We start from the raw sequence: 20,194 nt of genomic DNA, 5'->3' as shown, positions 1-20,194 counted from the left end.
CTGTCTCTCTGGTCACTCCTCAATTTTCTTTACGAGCTCCTGTTCTCTGCTTCCTGAAACGGTGCTATTCCTCAGATCATGACTAAGCCCTCTTCTCATCGCACACTCTCCCTTGGTGATCCTATCTACTTTCATGGATCCAGTTAACTCCCTAAAACCCCCAGATCGCTTATCTCTAGCTCTTTCTCTCTTCCTGTGTTTCTTACCTAAATATCTGCCTACTGGATATTTCATCTTGGGTGTTAAACAGACAAATTAAATTCAACGCATTAAACTCAAAACATGTTTCTTCCAAACCTGCTCCTCTCTCCCACATTCCTATTCAGTGATGAACACCATCAGTCACCTGGTGCCCAAGCCAGAAATCTAGGCTTTGTCTTCAGCCCTCCCTCATCTTTTCCCCATAGGTTATCATGGAATTCTGCCAACCTCGTCTCTTAAACATCTTCCAAACTTGTCCTTGTTTCTCCATCCCCACTTCTGCTCACTGGTCCAGGCCACCACATCACTCCTGGGCTACACTTCCTCTCCTAACTGTCCTCCCTGGTCCCATTTCTGCCCCTCCATCCATTCTCCACACCACCAGCATGATAACTCCAAGAAGAAACTCTTCTAACCAAGACAACTACTACTTAAAACTCTTCATGGTTTCTGCTCTTTAGATGAAGTCTCAACTCTTTAATGAGCTAGCTCCTTTTCATTTGGTCCAGCTCCATGAAGGGAAGCAGAATAAGTCACCCACAATATGCCACTTTGGCATAGGATTATTTTGAGCTGAAGGCAACTGAGAAGAGCACATACAAGAAAAGCTCCTTGCCCTCCCCTGTTTGTCTAAAAGCAGGACCTAAATTTTCAAAGGCATCCCTCCCCCCCTCTGTTCCAGGAAGGACAAAAGGTTATCACCAGAAACAACTTTAAACCCTGTTGGCACCAGAGGAATTTGCATAACAAACCGTAGTAACTAGACTTTATCTACCAACAGCCTACCTTCCCACAGTCTGCCATCCTTAGAAGCCTAAAGCTGCTTTCCTTTATCCTATCATCTCCCCACATATTCATTGTTCTTTGCTGAAGATGCCACATAAGCCAGAGTTCTAAGCCATCGCTTGGAGTTACTCATTTTTCCCTGGGTATCTCCCATGTATACACGAGGTATATATGTTTATACATGCCTGTTCTTCTCTTATTAATCTTTCTTTTATTACAGGGGTCTCATCCAAGAACTCAGAGGGGTAGAGGGAAAATTATTTTTCCTCCCTTACATCCCCTCTTCACCCTCAGCTCTTGCACCAATGTCCTTCCACTCTACTTTGCGATCACACAGCTCTCTTTTTAATTCAGCCACGTGCCGTGCTTTCTCTAACCTGGTGGCCTCTGCACATGCTAGTCCCTCTGCCTGGAACATTCTTCCTTCCCTTTTTACCCAGCTACCTCATGAGCCATCCCTTCCAGTAGAAGCTCTTCTCTGGTCCCCCAGTGCTGGATTAGGCACCTGAACCATGATGTCCCATGGTCCACATTCCCATGTGGCTGTGGATTCCCACAGCCTTGCAGAGCCCTCATGACCCTGCTCATAAGCCCAAAACTTCCAACTGACTGCAAGCCCAATGAAGATTTAGTAAATGAAAAGGCTGAAGGATTCCCACTTCTCCCTTGGAAAAAGTTCACTTATCAAAAGTGTTGCTAATGATCATGTTATCTAAGATTACACGGACACCACAATTACTAATTACGGATTCATTCAACATTTTATTGAGTACCAATTATGTGCTCAGAATCTTGTTTACTCCTTTATTCAAAGAAAGGAACCAGACAACAAACCCATGCTGCTCTAAAAATGGAAAAATGTTACAGAATTTGGGTTGTCTAAAGACTTGACTGGTTTGATGCCAGGTACGCAAAATGCAGTTTTCCAAACCAGGCCAGTAGAGGGAACTGTTGACTTTAGCATTGTCACTTCCCATCAGCGCTGCCAGAAAGAACAGACTCCCCCTGCGGATCAGGGAGCAGAGGGAGGGCAGTGCAGACAGCCCTTCCCCTCTGTCTGCAGGGCAGGCAGGCTCTGACTGAGGAGCTGGGTGAGCCACTGGGCTTTTGAGCAGGGGGTGGCATTGCTGTGGCCAGTCAGGAGGTTCTGGAAACTGGAGTTTTTAGGAAAAGTGAGGAAACCTCAGAGACTTGCCAAGTTCTAATTTCTTATTTGGAATAGCTAGAAACCGAGAAAAAGGAAAACACTTCAAAAAACCATAAACATCACAACAAAGTCAGACTAAAATCATGATAGTATGTAGTGATAACAAGACAAATAAAATGAAGAGGTGTTTATTGCTGGCTTCTGGCCAAGTCATACATTCTCATCTGAAGTGGGACCCTCTCCATATCCAGTTCATGCACCAGGCCTCACATGGGCAGCCTGGCCCCCAGCCACCCCTGGGAGCCTCACTGCCACTCTGTCACTGCAGCCAATGACATAAACAATGCCAGGCTGGCTCTCCGTGCATTTCTTTCAGAATTTCCAAAATAAGTTCAAGGAATAACAAGTTTCAAGGATGCACCAGAGGTTACTTATACCTAACCAACTTTACATTATCACCAGTTCAAAAAGAACCCCGCTATCTTCTCATTTCACCATACTCCTGCCATTCTGCTAAAGAGAAACAAAGACATGGAAAAAGTAAGCACAAAACTCCATCCTTGGGACTTGTTATTCATTTCTTTGGTTAACTTATTTTATATTTTGTTTTTGTTAGGGAAGGGATGGTAGAAATTGAAATTGCTGGCTAAATGAGATTTATCGACTATTTGAGGATTTATTTTCACACATTCTCTCCATTGTAAAGGCCTAATACAGATTTGGTTATACTCTTATTATGCATTAAGTACCCAAGGAGGTTGGACCCGATAGGCAGATGAAGGCATTTGCATCCTAATTTATACCCACAAATGCTGTGTCCTGGAGAAAGTCGGGACTCCCAACTCTCAGACATCCAACACAGCTGCACTAGCAAATAATAGAAGCATATGGTTGCTTTAAAGTTTTCCTTAACTGCACGGATTCTCCTGGGGCGAATGTTGGTTGGACCAAGTCAACTGGGATCATTCCACTGCCCTTGCCAGCGACTTGTTTTGGCATGGGCGTGTGACACAACCCCCGCAGTGAGATGCAAACGAGAGACTCTGCCAGACACTTCTGGAAATGCTTTTCTGTCTTAGAGAACGGGCACAGAAAGTGATTTGCTCCTCCTTCCTGAAGGCTCCGTGTGTTGCAACATGAAGCCATGGTGCTTGGAGCGGCCAGGGCCATCTCGGGACCATGAGGGAAAGGCCAAGAGCATTTCTGAGAACCTGGCCCCAGGTCCTGACATCACAGAGCGCTGGATGAAGCACCCCTCCAACCGTCGCCTGTGTCGTGTTGTGAGAGAAGGCAGTTTCCTCGTGGTGAAAGCCGGTTTTGCTGGGTACTCAGTGAACTGCACCCAAAAACATCCTAACAGATACTAGGCTCCAAAGAGAACCAAGGAAACACAATTGCCAACGGTAAGAAACGTCTGTTTTGGGTTGGCAAACACTGAACAGTGACCTTATCCAGGGTTGGCAAGAAGACCCTTGGGAACTGGGTGGAAAGTATCATAAATTGGTAGGGCTTTTCCTAAAGGCCACGTGGCAGCAGCTACATAAATGTGCACATTTAAAACTCGCATGCCCTTTGCTGAAGCCATCGAGTTCTAAGAATCTACCCAGGCGTTGCTTTTCTTTCCTTCTCTGCCCGGAGGCTGACCTCCACAAACCGCCCCTGCCAGGTTTCTGCTCCTGAAGTCTCTGGGGTGGCTCAGCAGGGGGGCGGGGTGGAAAGAGAGAGAGGGGGGTACTTACCCTGCCCTCCCACCTTCCACCTCCCACCTCAGGGGTTGAGGGCTCAGCATCTCAGGTTACAGCTCCTGAGGGGCAGCCTCTGCCTGGCTGACTCTCTCCAGGGTCCCGCCCGGCCCTGTAACTCTGCTCTGGCCTCCCCTGACAGTCCTCTCATCTACTCCCCAGCTAGCCCTCTGCAAACACCCGCTGTTTCCAGCCAGGTCTAGACACCCTCCCCAGAAATGCACTCCCGACACAAATGACTTCACAACAGCGTTGTTTGTAATGGGCTGATTCACAGCCCCGCCTGCACTAGCCTTGAAGTTGGGGAACTGTGATTATGTGCACTATTGCTCACCATGGGAGACCAGCACTCAGCAGCCCTTGGACTTGAAGTAACCGCTGAATAAATATTTGCTTTAAAGGAAGATCTTGTACAGAATGGATGACCCGTAGTTTATTGAACTGCCTCACAGTGATAGGACCTGGGCACGTGGCCACCTACACACAGTCACAATCAGGAACGTGTGGCTGTAAGGACGAGGTCAATCTCCCGTGTGTCGGTCAACACAGAAAGATCTCTTAGATCTGTGAAGCAAAAAATTAAAATCACACTCTGTAGAATTAACCTATTCATGTAAATAAAAAGTGTGTGCACACGCGTGGGTGTTTGAAAAGGAGAGTGAGGCCTGAGGGGGTAACTAGAATTTGGTCAATTTCTGAGAGGGAGTGTTAGGGAGACTGAGAAGGGGCCTTTTTTTAAAAAAATAATACTTCTGTAGTGACTTTTTACTGTAAGTACATATTACTAGACATCTTTTGGAATTAAGATATCATCGAATTAAAAAACTGGTTATGGAATTGGATTAAAATGGGACACCACCAGATTCTATGAGCTAAAAGCCAACAGCCACTCTTTGGTAAAACAGCACGTGAAAGACAAGAACAGATCCTCAATTCTTTTCCTTTATTTTCACTTTCATTTAATGACGGCTCTGCGTCCCTCTGATAGCATCTCACCCGGGTCCGTGACTCCCCCACCTTTAATGCCCACTGAGAGGCGCCCCCAGCCACCACTGGGAATGAGAAGATCTAAGGCCCTGGTTCTCAAAGTGGGGTCCCCACACCAGCAGCATCAGCATCACCTGGGAACTCGCTGAAATGCACATTCTCGGGCCCCACCTCAAACCCACTCAATCCCAAACTGTGAGCCAAGCCTGGCAATTTGTGTTTAACCAGATCTGACTCAGCTCAAGGTTGAGAACAAGGCCATGCTCTAAGGTCACAGTGCTCACAGAAGAGGGGCAGCCCCAGGAGTCCCAGTCACCTCCACCTTCGGAAACATATTAGGGAAAAATCGCTTCCTCGCTTGGAGGCAATGAAGGCAAACTAGGAAATGCTTTTTAATCAGATTTTTAAAAAGTAGCGCAAGAACCATACGCCTCCTCTCCTCTCCTTCTCCTAAACAATGCAATCCTAAAGCCTCGCTGGGCAGAGCCAGGCAGCCCTCCGAAGGCCTGGGGTGGGTGTCCCGGGGTCAGAGACCAAGAGAAAGGAGCAGGCGCCATGCAGGGAAGGGGGTGGGCCCAGAGACCGAGACGCTGCACACAGAGCTTGAGCAGATCAGTAACAGGCTAAGGATCACGGAAGCCAGGAAAAAGAGAAAACTTAAAAACAAGACGAGAAAAAACATTACAATTTTTTTAAAAAAAGAAGATGGAAGAGAACCCATCTACGCATCAAACTGTTAACAACGGTTACCTGTAGAAAGTAAAATGAGAGAGGCCTGGGGTTGAGGAGCTAAGGGATTTTTGCCCTTAATTTTAATTGCTCTATGTGTTTAACTCCTTATGTGTTCTTCTTCCAAAGACTGTGTATTATGTTTTACAGTCAACTTACAAGAGCATCAACAGGGCCAAGTAGAGAAAGCACCCAGGCCAGCCGCCACGTCTGCCACCTCCCCCTGCACCACCCAGTCTGGGTCTCAGCCCGACAACTCCCCACAACACCCTTGCCTCTGGTAACCACAGAATTAAATACATCCCAGCCATTCCAGGCCTGCCAACTGCCCCACAATCTAAGTCTAGCTGGAGGAGAGGCTCCACCGGGGACCCCCAGCTCTCCTGAGGTCAGAGTGGGGGGCCGTGAACACAGGAGTCTTGTCCCCTGTCCCAGCTTCCCACCCATAACCGAAGGAATAGGGAGAAGCCAGTAGTGGTGCTAGAAACCACAGAAGGACACCATCTACTTGCCAGAAATGTAAAGAATTTCTGTTGGAGAGAGTGGAGACAGGTGCAAGTGGCAGGGGAGAATCAGGCATTACATCTGTTTAAATAGATCATGGGAAACTCCAGGAATGCCCCAAAATGAGAAGGGCGGGGCCAGGGAAGAAGGCAGGCTGCAGGGATGCACCGAGACCCACCCATGCCATTTCCAAGGCCCCAGGAGGCCAAGCAGGAAGCCCATGGTGCCCTCACTCCCAGCTCGTGCTTGGCAGCCGACACCAGGCAAGGGTGAGGCGCTCACCCTTGGCTAACACAGGCTGCTGCCCCGCCACACGCAATTGGAGATGAAACTATGCAGCAGAGTGATGAGGCAGCTGCTGTGACTGCACTTGGCCCTGAATTTCTCCTCTGCACTCCAGGCCACACACCGAGGCCAGAGAGCACATGCACCCTTTCCTTCTCCCTGTGCTGGGCCTCTCTCTAACCCTGCGAGGAACTATGTCATCTTTGACTTAAAACACACCAGTTCAGGGCAAGCACAGCCCCTGCAGGAAGATGAGTATACTCAATAAATTTTCTATCCCTCCAAATTCATGTTGAAGCCCCAACCCCCACTGTGACCGTACTTGGAGACAGGGCCTTATGGAGGGAGTTAGGGTTAAACAACGTCGTAAGGGTGGGGCCCTGATCCGGTACAAGCCAGGAAGAGGGCTCTCACCAGGGACCAAATTGCCTGGCACCTTGATCTTGGACTTCCAGCCTCCAGAACTGTGAGGAATAAATATCTGTTGTCTAAGCCCCCCAGTCTATGGTATTTTGTTACAGCAGCCTGGATGGGCTAAGACACTAGGCATGCTCATGAAGAAAAAAGCAAATGTAATCCAACGAACAGCAAAAAAACAAATCAATGAGGGAATATGATGCATTACCCCAGATCACGGAGTAAAAGGAGAGGAAAGGAAAAAAATGAGAGAAAGTTATGAAGTGAAACCAGGTGACCTCAACCACACCTCAGAAGGAATCCCGGGAAGAACAAGACAAGGCAGACACAGTGTGCAAAGAGATCGCAGAAAAATGTCTCCTAAAGCAAAAATATACCTAATCCAAGACAAACAAGCACAGAGAGAAGGAAGTGAGATATACCATGGTGAGGGCTTTGGGGGTTTTTTGTTTGTTTGTTTTCAATGTCAATGATGGGGTGGGAGATATTTCCAAGTCTAAGAAATATCAGGGTATCAACAAAGACACAAGAGGCAGGCTGGACTCAGACTATTCCTCTGCAACATTAAATGAAAAAAAAAAGGCAAAAGACAAGTTGTTATTCCTGTGTGAATAGAAAATAAAAACATTTTCAAATAGGCAAGAATTCAAGTCCCTTATGGGTATTAAACTACAGCTAATATTCCTAACACGAAGAGCTCTGGCAAATCAATCAGAAAAGACATCTCCTCTTACTCTACATCCTCCTACTGTCCGTGCTCTGGCCCGTGTCCATGGCCCTGCTCCCCAGGAACTCCTGAGAGCCCCCATCTGCACTCAGCAGGGACTGGAGCTTAGGGCTCCACAGTCTCCACCGGCCCTGGAGACCTCTAACTTAGTTAGATGTCTCAGCATTTCAAAGGCCTGAGCTCCAAATGGAGCCGAAGTTTCTCCACCTATCCTTTTACATATGCCCCTTTGCAGTTACCGTCATCCCCCACACAGAAGGCTGAACGCCGTCCCGGGCCCCACCTCTCCTCCATCGCGCACATCACAACCACGGAGACCTGAGCTCTCTGTCTCGCAGCTCTTGCTCCTTCTCTGCTCTCCGAAGCCGCCTCTGGACCCACCGGGATCATCTGGCCCCGTCACCACACACCCAGCCTCGCGCTACTCAAATGCATTCCCTTGCATTGCATCTGGACCCTCAATGATCTGGTCCCTGCCTCCTCCTGGGGCCACCTCTCGCCTCTCCAAGATGGCCACAATCCTGCAGCCACACGAACCTATGCTGCTCCTAAGACACGCCGAGCTCCCTCGTGGCCCCCTGGCTTTGTGACACATCAGCTGCAACCGCCTGCCTCTGACTTCTTTGTCACTCCGCTCAAGGCCCCTTCTTCCACCACCCCTGTCCTAACCCACCAGGCTAGACGGGGTGCTCTTGCTCCACGCACCCTCCATCAGAGCTCCACCAGACAGCTATTCAGCTGGAGAATGACTCAAGAGCAGAACCGCCCTTCACTTCAGCGTCCCTGGTCCCTGACCCGGTTCCTGGCCAGCGGGAGGTAATGAGTGATGAGCCCACGATGACTGAACGCCTCACAGTATCCTTTTACACTTGTGCTGATCGGGAAGTGGGGCGCCTGGGCTTTCAAAGCCTGGAGTGTCTCTGCAGAGGCAAAGCTTCACTCCCTGAAATGTGACGAGGTGAACATGTGTTAGCACAGCCGCTGAGCGCTTTCTAAGTTGGGGAGTTGTCTACCTTATGTGTCGATGGAAAAGTGGTGTGCACAGACTACTTCCCGTCACGGGGGATGAAATGCCAGATGCTGGCTTTTCTAGGCTCCTTCAGCTGCCCGGACCAGAGTCACCCATGCTGGCTTATGATGCAAGATGGGACAGGGAGGTCTATTTTTGGTGGCAGCGGCAGGCGTTCCCTTTTCAGAATGAACATGCAGTGTGGTTTGGGGCGTTTTCTCCAGCTTCCTGGCCCTGAGTCCGATTCTCAACAACTCAACAACAATGACATGTGCCCTACATTCCTTTAATAAACAAACGAATTTTCTTCCTAACTCAGCCGGAAGCAGCTTCTTGGCTTGCAACTGAGAACTGAATGATGCAATATACAAAATCCCGGAAGTCAAGAATTTCTAAAGTGGTCAGCTACGAACCCAGTTAACACCATGGTTACAAGTGAAGTATGGTTCTGAAGTGATAAGCACAGCTTTCCTGTTTGTCTCAAAAAATGTGTGAATACAGTTCTAGAAGAGGAGCGCCACAATTCACTTGGCAAGGTTGGCATAAGTACAGCTGCCTGAGACGACCATCCTGGGCTGAAGGACACTTACTCCGATACACATCTCTACAGCTCTCTCACTAATGGTCCCACTTGTTGCTCTCAGCAAGTAGCGCCTGGCTTTGCTTTCCATCTAAAGTGCAAGGTGACCTTGCAAATACGTCTACTTTTATACTTCAACTACCACTAACACAGGATCATGTCTCTTCCACCAGTGAGCTCGCCAGCATCTTTCTGTTGACCAGTCTCCGAGTGCTGGATGGGGCTTGATGCTCTAGGGGAAGTGATGACCAGGTTGGGTTCCCGTTGCAGCTTCATATTCAAAGACTTCGGGCAGTTTCAGAGCTAGATCTGCCCCATACTGAGTCCTGTAAAAACGGGTAAACTCTGCGCTGTCCCAAATGCACAAGGAGAACGTGCATGCTCTGATCAGCTCTTTTCTTGTGTCTCTTAGTAGCAGAACAAGATTCTGATCAATTAATCTACATTCATCTCACAAGCTGAGTTCGTGCACAGCCCACCCCCCCACCCCCACCTCCTGGAAGCTGCTGTGGGGCCTCGGCTCCGGGAGGGAAAGAGAAGCCGGGTCTTACCTGCCTGCGCAGCCGTGATGAGGGCCGTGTTCCCCTCGCTGTCCTGCCAGTTGACGTCAACGTGGGGGCACTCTGCTAAGACCACCACGGTATCCACAAAGCCATGGTAGCAGGCGACAATAAGGCCGGTCTAGAAATGAAGAGGGAAGCGGGTCAGAGGGGCAGAGCCCGAGCATCACCACTGCAGATCCCCGGGCACCCACTGCCCTCCCGGGGGGCTGCCCCAGCAGCGGTGAGGACGCGGAGGACCTCGAGGCCCGATTCTTAGCGGCAGTCTCCAGCGAGCCGGCCATCTGCGCCTTCTCAGATGTTCATTGAGCTTGGACTGCGAGTGAGGCGCTGGGCTTGGCAAACACCAGGATCCCCACCCTCATGGGCCTTGCCTTCCAACCAGGGAAACGCACGAGCTATAGACCCAACACAGAAGGAAGTGACGGAGTGTGTCAGAAAGCAGACGAGGGCACGGGAGGTGGTGAGACCAGGGGCGTGTGGCTCAGTCTCACAGCGGGCACTGGAGTTGGGACCACGGGGAAGGAGACAGGAATTTAAAGCGGAACAAGCGCATGTGTGGGTTGAACACATTGTGGTTCCCAGTTCAGTTTAACACTTTTTTGGGGCCTCAGAAATTGTATTCGTTTCCTGCGGCTGCCACAACAAAGTAACACAAAGTCGGTGGCTTCACACAACAGCCAGGCAGTCCCAGCGGGAGGGACCTCATCCCGGTTCCAAGGTTCCAAGCCAATCACCTCTCCCATCCCTTGGGCACAGCGATTGGTCGGGGAGAGGCATGTGACCTAACGGGGCCAATGAGAGACAAGGAGCTTGCGCAGGCGCCCTGTGGGGGCCGCCCAGGCTCAGGGTGGTTAGAAGGGAGGAGGGCGGGAGCTTTGCTCCTGTGGACATTGTGCCCTCGGGGTGGAAGGGAGTGATGCTGCCCAGGAGGCCACCTAAAGCCTGAGGATGGAGCTCACACTGAGGAAGACAGAGTGGAGAGACGGAGAAAGCAGTCCTGGGGACACCGTGTGAGCAGCTGGAGCAAGCTCCACCTGACCTGAATGGTTCTGGATTTTTCAATGATGTGAGCCAATAACCCCTCGCCACACCCATTGTTTTTTGGTTGTTTTGAGGGGGGATGTGGCTTAAGCTAATTTGAATTGGGTTTTGTGCCACTTGCAATGCAGAGGCTCCTAACGTATTCACAAGCCATAGTAACTGGACATCACTAAAAATCCCCTTGGGTGTCAGATGCATGCTTGGGTCTGTGCTGGGCCCTAGCAGGCTTTCCCATCTGCTGCCCCCGAGGTACAGGCTCTGTCCCTTTGGAAATCTGCAGCACACCCCCAAGGGTCTGAAATACAGCTGGGTCTGAGGAATAACAGAACCTCAGCTTACTTTCATCAGTTCAATCAAGTTGGTGGTAGAAGAGAAGAGCGGGGACCCCATCCTGTCATTTGAGATTGCACAGGCAAAACGTCCGGGCATGACCCCCCCCAACACACACACACACACACACACACACACACACACAAAGACATTTTTCTTTAAACAAAAATAGGATTATTTGCTATATATTTCACTGAGAAATATATCAGCAACATCTTTTCACATCCATAAAAATACTTCTGCGTCAACATTTCCAGCAGATGTTGGGTATCATAGTCTACATATGGCAGAATCCTAGTTATTTAAGGAGTCCCTACTCTTGGACACTGAGATTGTTCCCTACTTTTCTCTATTATGAGTAGAACCTGCAATGAAAACCCCTAAAGCTAAGGCTTTGTGCATATCATTCCTTATTTCCTCAGGAGACATTCTTAGAAGGAGTATTTCTGGATTAAAGGAAAGAGTTATTTTGAAATCTTTTGACACATATTGCAAACCTGCCCTGCAGAAACATCACAAGAGCATCCACTTTGCCAGTCCTGCCACCCAACCTACATTTAAGGACCAGGGTTAAAAGGAGGAATTTCCATCGGTGGATAACAGAGGGATGCTCTCCAGATCTCCCAAAGTACCAGGCTCTTGATTCAGCTCTCTCTTTAGGGATCTCCCTCACCTCCACTCCTTCCTTCCCAGCCACTGAAGGGTCTGTTCTGGAACCACAGCCCCTTCCCGTTCCTCTCACGCTCCTCTGACCACTTAAGGTAAGACTTTCTCGATGTGCAGCAGGCCTCTGCTGATAGCAGCCGGGGAAATCTTAGCATAACCTTAGGTCAGAAATGAAGCTTATCGGAAAAAAAAAATAGATTACTAAATTTGAGGGCTCACGGTTAACTGGTATCAGACACAGAAGTAGTAATTCTAGCATTCCCACACAGAGACTTACATTTCTGTTGAAAACAATTACTGTTATCCCCTACCTTCCATGGGTCTGTTCCAAAAGTCTGACATTTCCACGTGTAAAAGTAGTGTTTAACTATAGTATGCGCTCTCTGTTGTAGCTGGAGCAGCCCCCCACAGGAAGGTGGGAGGAGAGGTACAATCCTTGGCAATCTCTGACCGTTGTCTCCCAAGACAAACCAGAACAAAAGATTTGTCACAAAAGCAAATACGGTCCACTTGCTGAGTCGACAGAACACTTGCCAACGCTTCCCTGAAGCTACAGGTAGCTTCTTTCTTAAATTACAAGCAAAGCATTCATGAGAATAAAGTAATATGACTAAGAAAAAAATAAGTCAGCTACCTAAAAGTAGAAACCTCCATTTGCAGCTCAGCTAGAAATTCTAGACCCTCAAAGTCTACACACAGAGCCATGAAGAAAATAAGTTGAGATGTTTCTGTTTAAAAATTGTAAAGGTTTTCACATCAAAAAATATGAATAAACCAAAACCCCATTCCTTGCAGGAAGAAAGGATGATCTAACACCAGGATTCTAATAACATTATTTATTATGTTAACAGATTAAAGGGATGGGGCAGGAGGGAAGCAAGTTGATCATCATCTAAATGGATTAAAGCTCTCAATACACACACAGAAAAACAACCAAAAAAGGCATGGAAAACATATAGAAGGATTACACCAAAATATTAAGAGTAGTATCCTTTGTAGAAAAAAAGGGGAAGAGGGGGTGTGTGGTGGTTAATTTTATGTGTGATAATTTTATGTGTACCCACATAGTTGGTCAAACATTATTCCCGATGTTTCGGTGAGGGTACTTTGGTGAGATTAACATTAAAGCAGTAGATATTGAGTAAAGCAGATAACCCTCCATGCTGTGGGTGGGCCTCATCCAATCAGTTGAAGGCCTGAATAGAAAAAGACTGACCTCCCTCAAGCCAGAAAGATTCTGCCAGCAGACTGCCTTTGGGCTTGAACTATAACTCTTCCCTGGGTCTCTAGCCTGCCAGCCCACCCTGCAAGTTTTGGACTTGCCAGCCTCTACAGTTGCGTTAACCAATTCCTTAAAATAAATCTGTCTGTGTGTCTCTATAGATATCTATAAATATAAACAGTTAGATAGACATATACACACACACGATGAAAAATGCAAAACAAGAAAGCAAACATGATGTTTACATTAATAACATTCTCATTAGAAAATACAGTTTTATAACAACCATTGTAAACAGCTAAATAAAAGAACCATCTGTGAAGAGGGGAGGAGGGGCAGTCAGCGGAAGAAAAGAGAGCTGGCACACAGCCAAGGGAAGAGCCTGAGACACAAGAAGCACATCCAAACTCTGCAGCCATCTGTACAAGAATAGATATAGTAATTATCCTGATCGTCCAGGAGAAAAGGGATATTACCCACGTTCAAGAGTGAGAAAAAATTCCATCATTCGTAGCATAATTTTTTAAAGTTCAGAACCAAGAGAGTAAATTCAGTTACTTGAAAATCCATTTCAAAAAACACCTTTCTCCATAATAATAGCACCAAGAGGAAGGGGGAAAAGTTTATGCAGCTTTACGAAAGAATTTAGGAACACTGGTCCTCTAAAGATACGTTTCTGAAAGGTGGCCATGCATTACTGCTAACATGGGCATAATTTGTCGGGTAAAGTGTGTTAGGCATAGTTTGAATAATCTCTTCTATGATTCAGCAACATGACGAGAAAGTAATTTCCAGGACGGGAATTTGATCTACGTTGGTTACTACTGATCCCCAGCGCTGAGAACAATGCAGAGCTGATGTGTATTTGTTCAATAAATGAATGAGGAATAGGATTTTCAGGAATCGGTTTCTTCCCAGATGGTACGTGGACAGCAGGCAATGTCCACCCTCAGCCCGCCGCCACCCCCAGCTTGGCACATACGCCTACGGACATCAACCCTGCACATCGGGAAGGCCAAAATATCCAGCAACTACAATTACAGGAACATTGCCTGAACTTGCAGAATTTAAATAATTCTCACCCAAACTATCACTTTGTGAATGTTGCTTTTGTGTGATATATCTCATAAAAGCTTTGCAGATTTGTGTGACGGGTGTTTTACTCCGTCTGAGAAATGTTTCCCAGTCCCTTGAGGCACGTTTACAACTGGGATGGCTCATTAGGCCAGGGGACCGATGGGAGAAGATCTGCCAAGTCCATAATCGGAGGAGAAGGATTGTTTGTGAGCCTGAAGTCCGTCAGACCAGCATGATAAAAGAGATACTAGGCTGGCCTTCTAGAATCAAAATGTCAACAGTTTTCCTTCATTGACTTTTAAGATGATACAAATTAAAATCAGGGGCCTAAGAAAAGAATATTCCACTGGGCGGTGGAGGTGGGAATCTGGGATAACAATGTTATACCATTTGGTGACAGTGAATACAATGGCACATAGAGGGATGAGGTCCCTGTGACGGACCGGCTTCCTGGGTCAGCCTCACTCGGTGATGTGGGCACACAGACCCTATGAGCCAAGACTGACTTGGACTTTCCATGCTGCGAGTCTTTTGAAATCACCTCCTCACCATCTAATTAATCTTCTCTCCCAACGAGATTCCAAAGGAAGGGGTATTCTATAAATACTTTTTTTTTTTTAAAGATTTTATTTATTTATTTTTTTCCCTCCAAAGCCCCAGTAGATTGTTGTACGTCATAGTTGCACATCCTTCTAGTTGCTGTATGTGGGACGCGGCCTCAGCATGGCCGGAGAAGCAGTGCGTCGGTGCGCGCCCGGGATCCGAACCCAGGCCGCCAGCAGCGGAGCGCGCGCACTTAACCGCTAAGCCACGGGGCCGGCCCAGGGGTATTCTATAAAAATCTTAATAATTCTAATTTCCCATAACACCAGTTCATTATTTCAACATATGATAGAAAAATGGTGAGTAATGAAGCTCGCAGCCCGCACAACAGGCAGGAGTCCTTTCCCTGGGTCCAACATGGAGTGAGCGTAGGAGGGGGCACACCTGTAGGGTAGGGATTCCTCAACACCTGCGCCTTGTAGAGAAGCCCAAGTGCGCACATCAACCGCCACTGCTAGTCTTAAATTCCTCATTAAACTAGGAAATGGGTGTCATTCAAGGCAAACCCTTCCCAAGTCAGTCTTAACGTTGTTGAACGAACGCAGTCGCAAAGCCCAGGCAGCAGACTTCCTCTCTGAAGGGTCTCCCCAGGAATTCACATTTGCATGCAATTTATATAAGATCCATTTTCTTTTAAATTCATACACTTATGAGGCTCCCTAGGTGTGGTTTTCAGCATCTTGAGCTGGATTACTTTCTGTGATGTGTTGCTGGAAGTCTGGAGGGTCATGGGCATGTCCAGGTCTGGTGCAAAGGGGTGGGGTGTGGGGGTGACCACCTGGCCAGCAGGCAGGTCCCCAGAGGTCATCCCACTGGAGGGTGTGGCCCTGGCACCTCTCAGAAGCCGCTCACCGTAACACGCCCCACAGAGCATCCATGTATGGCTCCTCCCACAAACGCTTACCGAGGGTCTGCTTGGGCTGGGCCCAGCTCCACGCTGGGGGACGCAGCGAACCAAACAGAAGCCTGCACAGCCCCTGGTAATCTTTTCCTGCTCAGGCCGTTCCTGCAGCCCCCTTCAGTATGTGTGTATGAGTGTTTATTGCGAAAAAATGCCAAATATTGAGAAAATTAAAATAAAAGTTAAGTAACATAACAAACACCCATGTCTCGCCGGCTACATGAACAAAAGCTAATGTTTTGTCATAATTGCTTCAAACTTCTGTAAGAAATCAACATTCCAGGAGTTGACGTCCCCTTTTATTCCCTTCCTCCCCAGAGGGGACCACCCATAGGTACGGGTGTGTGTCCTTCCTCATCTTGCTTTTGAGTTTGTATCACCTGCGCATGATAACAAGACATTAAAGATAGAGTAGTATTTTGTGTTTGAAATAGTTACAAAAAATAGTATTTGCATGTACATATGAGCCCGCAACTTGATTTATACTCAATGCTGGACGGGAGATCTACTCAAATATGAGGCAAGCACATTGTGACTACTGTAGCATCTTAGCATACGGGCCCCTCACTAGTCACGGACCCCCCCCCCCAGCTGATAGCCATTTAAGTCATTTCCAAATCCCACAACTGTAAATGGAGCACTGAAATAAAACCCTGATCTGCATCTCCTGATAGGCCCGGGCCCTGAGCTTAGATTCCGAGTCCCTGAGTCAGGGTCCCCGATCTCAGCACCATTCACATTCGGGGCGAGAGCTCTTTACTGTGAGGGGCAGCCCCACCTGGTGTGGGATGTGCAGCTGGATCCCCGGCTCTACTCACTAAATGACAGTAGCATCTCTCATCCTCCATTTATGACAACCAAAAATGTCTGCAGACATTGCCAAATGTCCCCTGGGGGGCAAAATGGCCCCCCCGCCCCCGGCGAGAACTACCCCTATAAGTGGACTAGCTGGGGGCAGAATTGTGACAAAATGTTCTCCAAAGTTGTTGCAACCACTTAAAACGCTGCCATCGGTGTATGAAAGTTACAGTTCTCTCCATTCTCACCCATATCCAATACTGTGACTAAACACTGACTTTTAACTTTCCAATCAATGGGCACACACTGTTATTGTGTTTTTAACTTGCTTTCCCTCAATCGCCCGTCAGATTGAAGATCTTTCAATGTGTTGATTGGCCATCCATATTTCCTCTTCAGTGAATGATTTATTTACATCCTCGGCCCATTTCCTATCGGTTTCTTTTCCTTATCGATCAGTCTAAATTCTTTATATATTCGAGGTCAGCACTATCCAATAAAATTTAATGGGAGCCACAAATGTAAGCCACAGATTTAATTTTAAATTTTCTGCTGGCCACATTAAGAACAGCAAAAAGAAATGGGTAAAATTTATTTTAATAATATATTTTATTTAACCCAACACGTACAAAATATTACAATTTTAATGTGTAATCAACATTTAAAAATTTAATATTAACGAGACAACAGGTCACGAGAGGATGCCCTAAATTGTGCTTAAACTGCTAGGAATAGGCCAATTGCTGCATCTCCTAGAGAGGGGCAAAGGAAATTGCTGTTGAGAGTTGTTTACTCAAAATGTCGAGCTCTAAATGATAAGATGAACTCACAGAGAGTCGAGCAGAAAAACAAGTAGTTGGAAGCTCATTATCTAGTGTGTCTTGTTGTCCCAAGTAACCCTTAGTGGTCCTCAAAAACATCCTTCTTGATGAAAAGACTTTCTCCATTCTCTTTCTCTGACCCCATCACTGGCACGTATAGGACAGATACTCGTGCAAGTTAAGAGTGATGGTCCATGAAGGAGGTGGGGAAGGTACACAGCAAAACTTAAAATCAAGGACAATCCAGTCGTGGTCGCCACGGGGGCTGCTCCACATCGTCTCCCCACCACGTGGCAGAATCGCATTCACCCACTCTTTTTGAAGTCAGATTTGACTATCTGATTTGCTTTGGGTGATGAAATGTAAGCGAAATGGCATGTGTCACTTCCAAACGGAAGTTTTAAGAGACAGCACATGATCTGCCACATTCTCTTTTTTTCTGCCTTTGACTATCCTCAAAGCTCAGAGATGGACTGTCTCTCAGCCTGGGTCTCCGTGTGAGGGCATGGAGAGCAGAGCCCACTGCACCTCCAGCCAACCCACAGGGGCACGAACAAGCAAGAAGCAAACCTCTGTTATTTTACACCCCTGAGATTTGGGGTTGTTTGCTACCACAGCAAACACAGCCTGTCCAAACATAACCTACACATATGTGTATATATATGTATAACCTCTCTATATATACATTTATATATGACATGTACAGTAGTGTACATTTATAAATGTGTCAAAGGTTGCCTTCTATTTACTTTTTCCTTGGGAAGCACTGTCATTTATTTTAAGATTATGTCTTTGCTACTTGATTGAGCACAAAATGTACTTTCATTTATAAAATGACGGGGACAGAGTTTATGATTATCTTTTTAATTTCTTTCTTAGCTTACAAAATAAAAATCTGGTAACTATGTCATGCCAGCTATTCCAAACACGTTCACGCAAGGCCAGTCCACCACCCTGGGACCACTGTCCTAGACGGTACCATTTAGTGCCTGAGCACACTGCGGCCCGTGGCTCCTCACCCCTAACGTGGCCACACACAGTCTCCACGTCTGGGTCCTCCCCCACGCCGAAGCCCACCACTACCCTGCCTCGGTTTGCCCTGCCTCCAGGCCTTTGCACGTGTAGTGGCATCCACCTGGAGGGCCTTTCCTCCCACCCCACAGCCCCCATTGCCTAGTCTGCCTGGCTCACGTCTGATCCCCCTGCTAGTCTTGGTTCAAGTCCCTTTACACCCATTTTCTGGTGTTCTCAGTAGGCTGCCCTGCACACACCGCTCCTCCCTAGACGGTGAGCTCCAAGTGGAGAAGGACCACGTCCTTTTCACTTTGTTTCCCCAGTGCCTGTCATCTACAAGACACTCGAGAAGAACTTGTTGCATGAATGAAACGCCCCTGGAATGTGTCAGTATCTCCCACCTCGCACAGCACTCAACTGACTCTAAACTGAGGCACAGACACACGGTAACGTGAGCCTCAAGCTTTTTATCTTACTTCCACATCAAGTAAGGAAATTACCTGAGGTCCCAGGGAAACCTCAAAGAAGACAGTGTCGTAATTATCACTCTAGGCTGGTGCGGCCAGATCTGGGGTGAATAATACAGATGTGAAAGCAACAGCCAAGTGCAAAGACAACGAAAGCAGGCTCAAGAATTCCACCTTGGGGCCGGCCCTGTGGCCTAGTGGTTGACTCCAGCGTGCTCCACTTCAGTGGCCCGGGTTCGGTTCCCAGGCTCGGACCTACACTGTCCTCGGTGGCCATCCTGTGGCAGCAACCCACATACAAAATCGAGGAAGACTAGCACAGGTGTTAGCTCAGGGCCAATCTTCCTCAGCAAAAAGAGGAAGACTGGCAACAGATGTTAGTTCAGAGCCAATCTTCCTCAGTGCGGGGGAAAAAAAAAGAATTCCACCCCAAGGAATTCACTTTAGGGACATCAAAAGTATGTCAAGAGATCTGTAACTGCAAAAGCCTGAAAACAACCCAAATGTACATCAAGAGGTGACTGGCTAATTAAACACTCGCTATGGAACGCTATGTCACAACAGGAATGAGGTTGGAATGCTGGTGCTGATGTGGAAAGATCTTGGTGGGATAGCATTACATAAAAGATAATAATAACCACAGGTCAGAACAGTGTATATGATATGACCTCTTTGTGTGTGAAGTTTTAAATGTGTGCACGGCTCCTGCAATGGCTATGTTCATAAAAAGTCTTTATTTTTCTGAAAGGAGGCACAAGAAATTTAACTGGCCACCTTCAAGACACGTACTGTAAAAGAGTAAGCTTTAAAGTTTTATTATATATTTTCGATCTGTTTCAATGTGCTCTCAAGGCGCACACATTTTTTAATTATATAAATAAAGTTATTTTGCCAATGGGGTTATAGGTGATGTTTATATTTTTATTCATGCTTTTCTGCATCAAATAAAGAGATGCCTAATAAATTGTTTTAAATAAAGAAATAAAACAAACATTACTAAAGATAAAATGTATAAAGTATACCAGGAAAACTCTTTCAGAGGCAGGGTTCACCTAGTAGCCTTTGGATTAGGAGTAGATAAATTCAAAGTTGTCCTAATTCAAAACGATTCCCCTTTAGACTAAATTTTGCATAAAATGTGAATTTTATTAACACTGAAAACCTCTGGTTTGGATTTATAATTTTAGATTATTAGTCATTTTAGGAAACTACTTTCTTCAACTATGGTCTCTCTTCTAATCCAGTGTCTATATATATCTCAGAGGCTGGTCTAATTTTCCCAGTGCTGGCAATGGTAGTCACATAGTCATCTGGCAAGGATCCAGTGACAGGAAGCCACACCTGTTAACTAACGGGTGACCTGAGGCAGTGACAGTCAATAATAATGTGTTCATTCTCTCACTGTTTATTCACTTATTGTTTGTTGTTGTTGTTGTTGAGGAAGATTAGCCCTGAGCTAACATCTGTTGCCAATCCTCCTCTTTTTGCTGAGGAAGACTGGCCCTGAGCTAACATCCATGCCATCTTCCTCTACGTTATATGTGGTACGCCTGCCACAGCATGGCTTGATAAGCGGT

General features: G+C 47.0%; 1 protein-coding gene across 1 annotated transcript in view; it reads right to left on the bottom strand.

Annotated features, from left to right (window-relative positions):
* Positions 1-20,194, bottom strand: part of ANKRD33B (ankyrin repeat domain 33B) — a 68,768-nt gene that overhangs the window by 15,109 nt on the left and 33,465 nt on the right. Inside the window, exon 2 of the mRNA XM_004427123.3 lies at positions 9,666-9,795. Coding sequence (XP_004427180.1) covers positions 9,666-9,795 — 130 coding nt within the window. The remainder of the gene's footprint in view (positions 1-9,665; positions 9,796-20,194) is intronic.

This window comes from Ceratotherium simum, chromosome 18, assembly GCF_057802395.1.
Source record: "Ceratotherium simum simum isolate JZ-2026a chromosome 18, ASM5780239v1, whole genome shotgun sequence".
In the NCBI taxonomy this organism is placed as follows: domain Eukaryota; kingdom Metazoa; phylum Chordata; class Mammalia; order Perissodactyla; family Rhinocerotidae; genus Ceratotherium; species Ceratotherium simum.
This window is presented reverse-complemented; position numbering and strand designations above follow the sequence as displayed.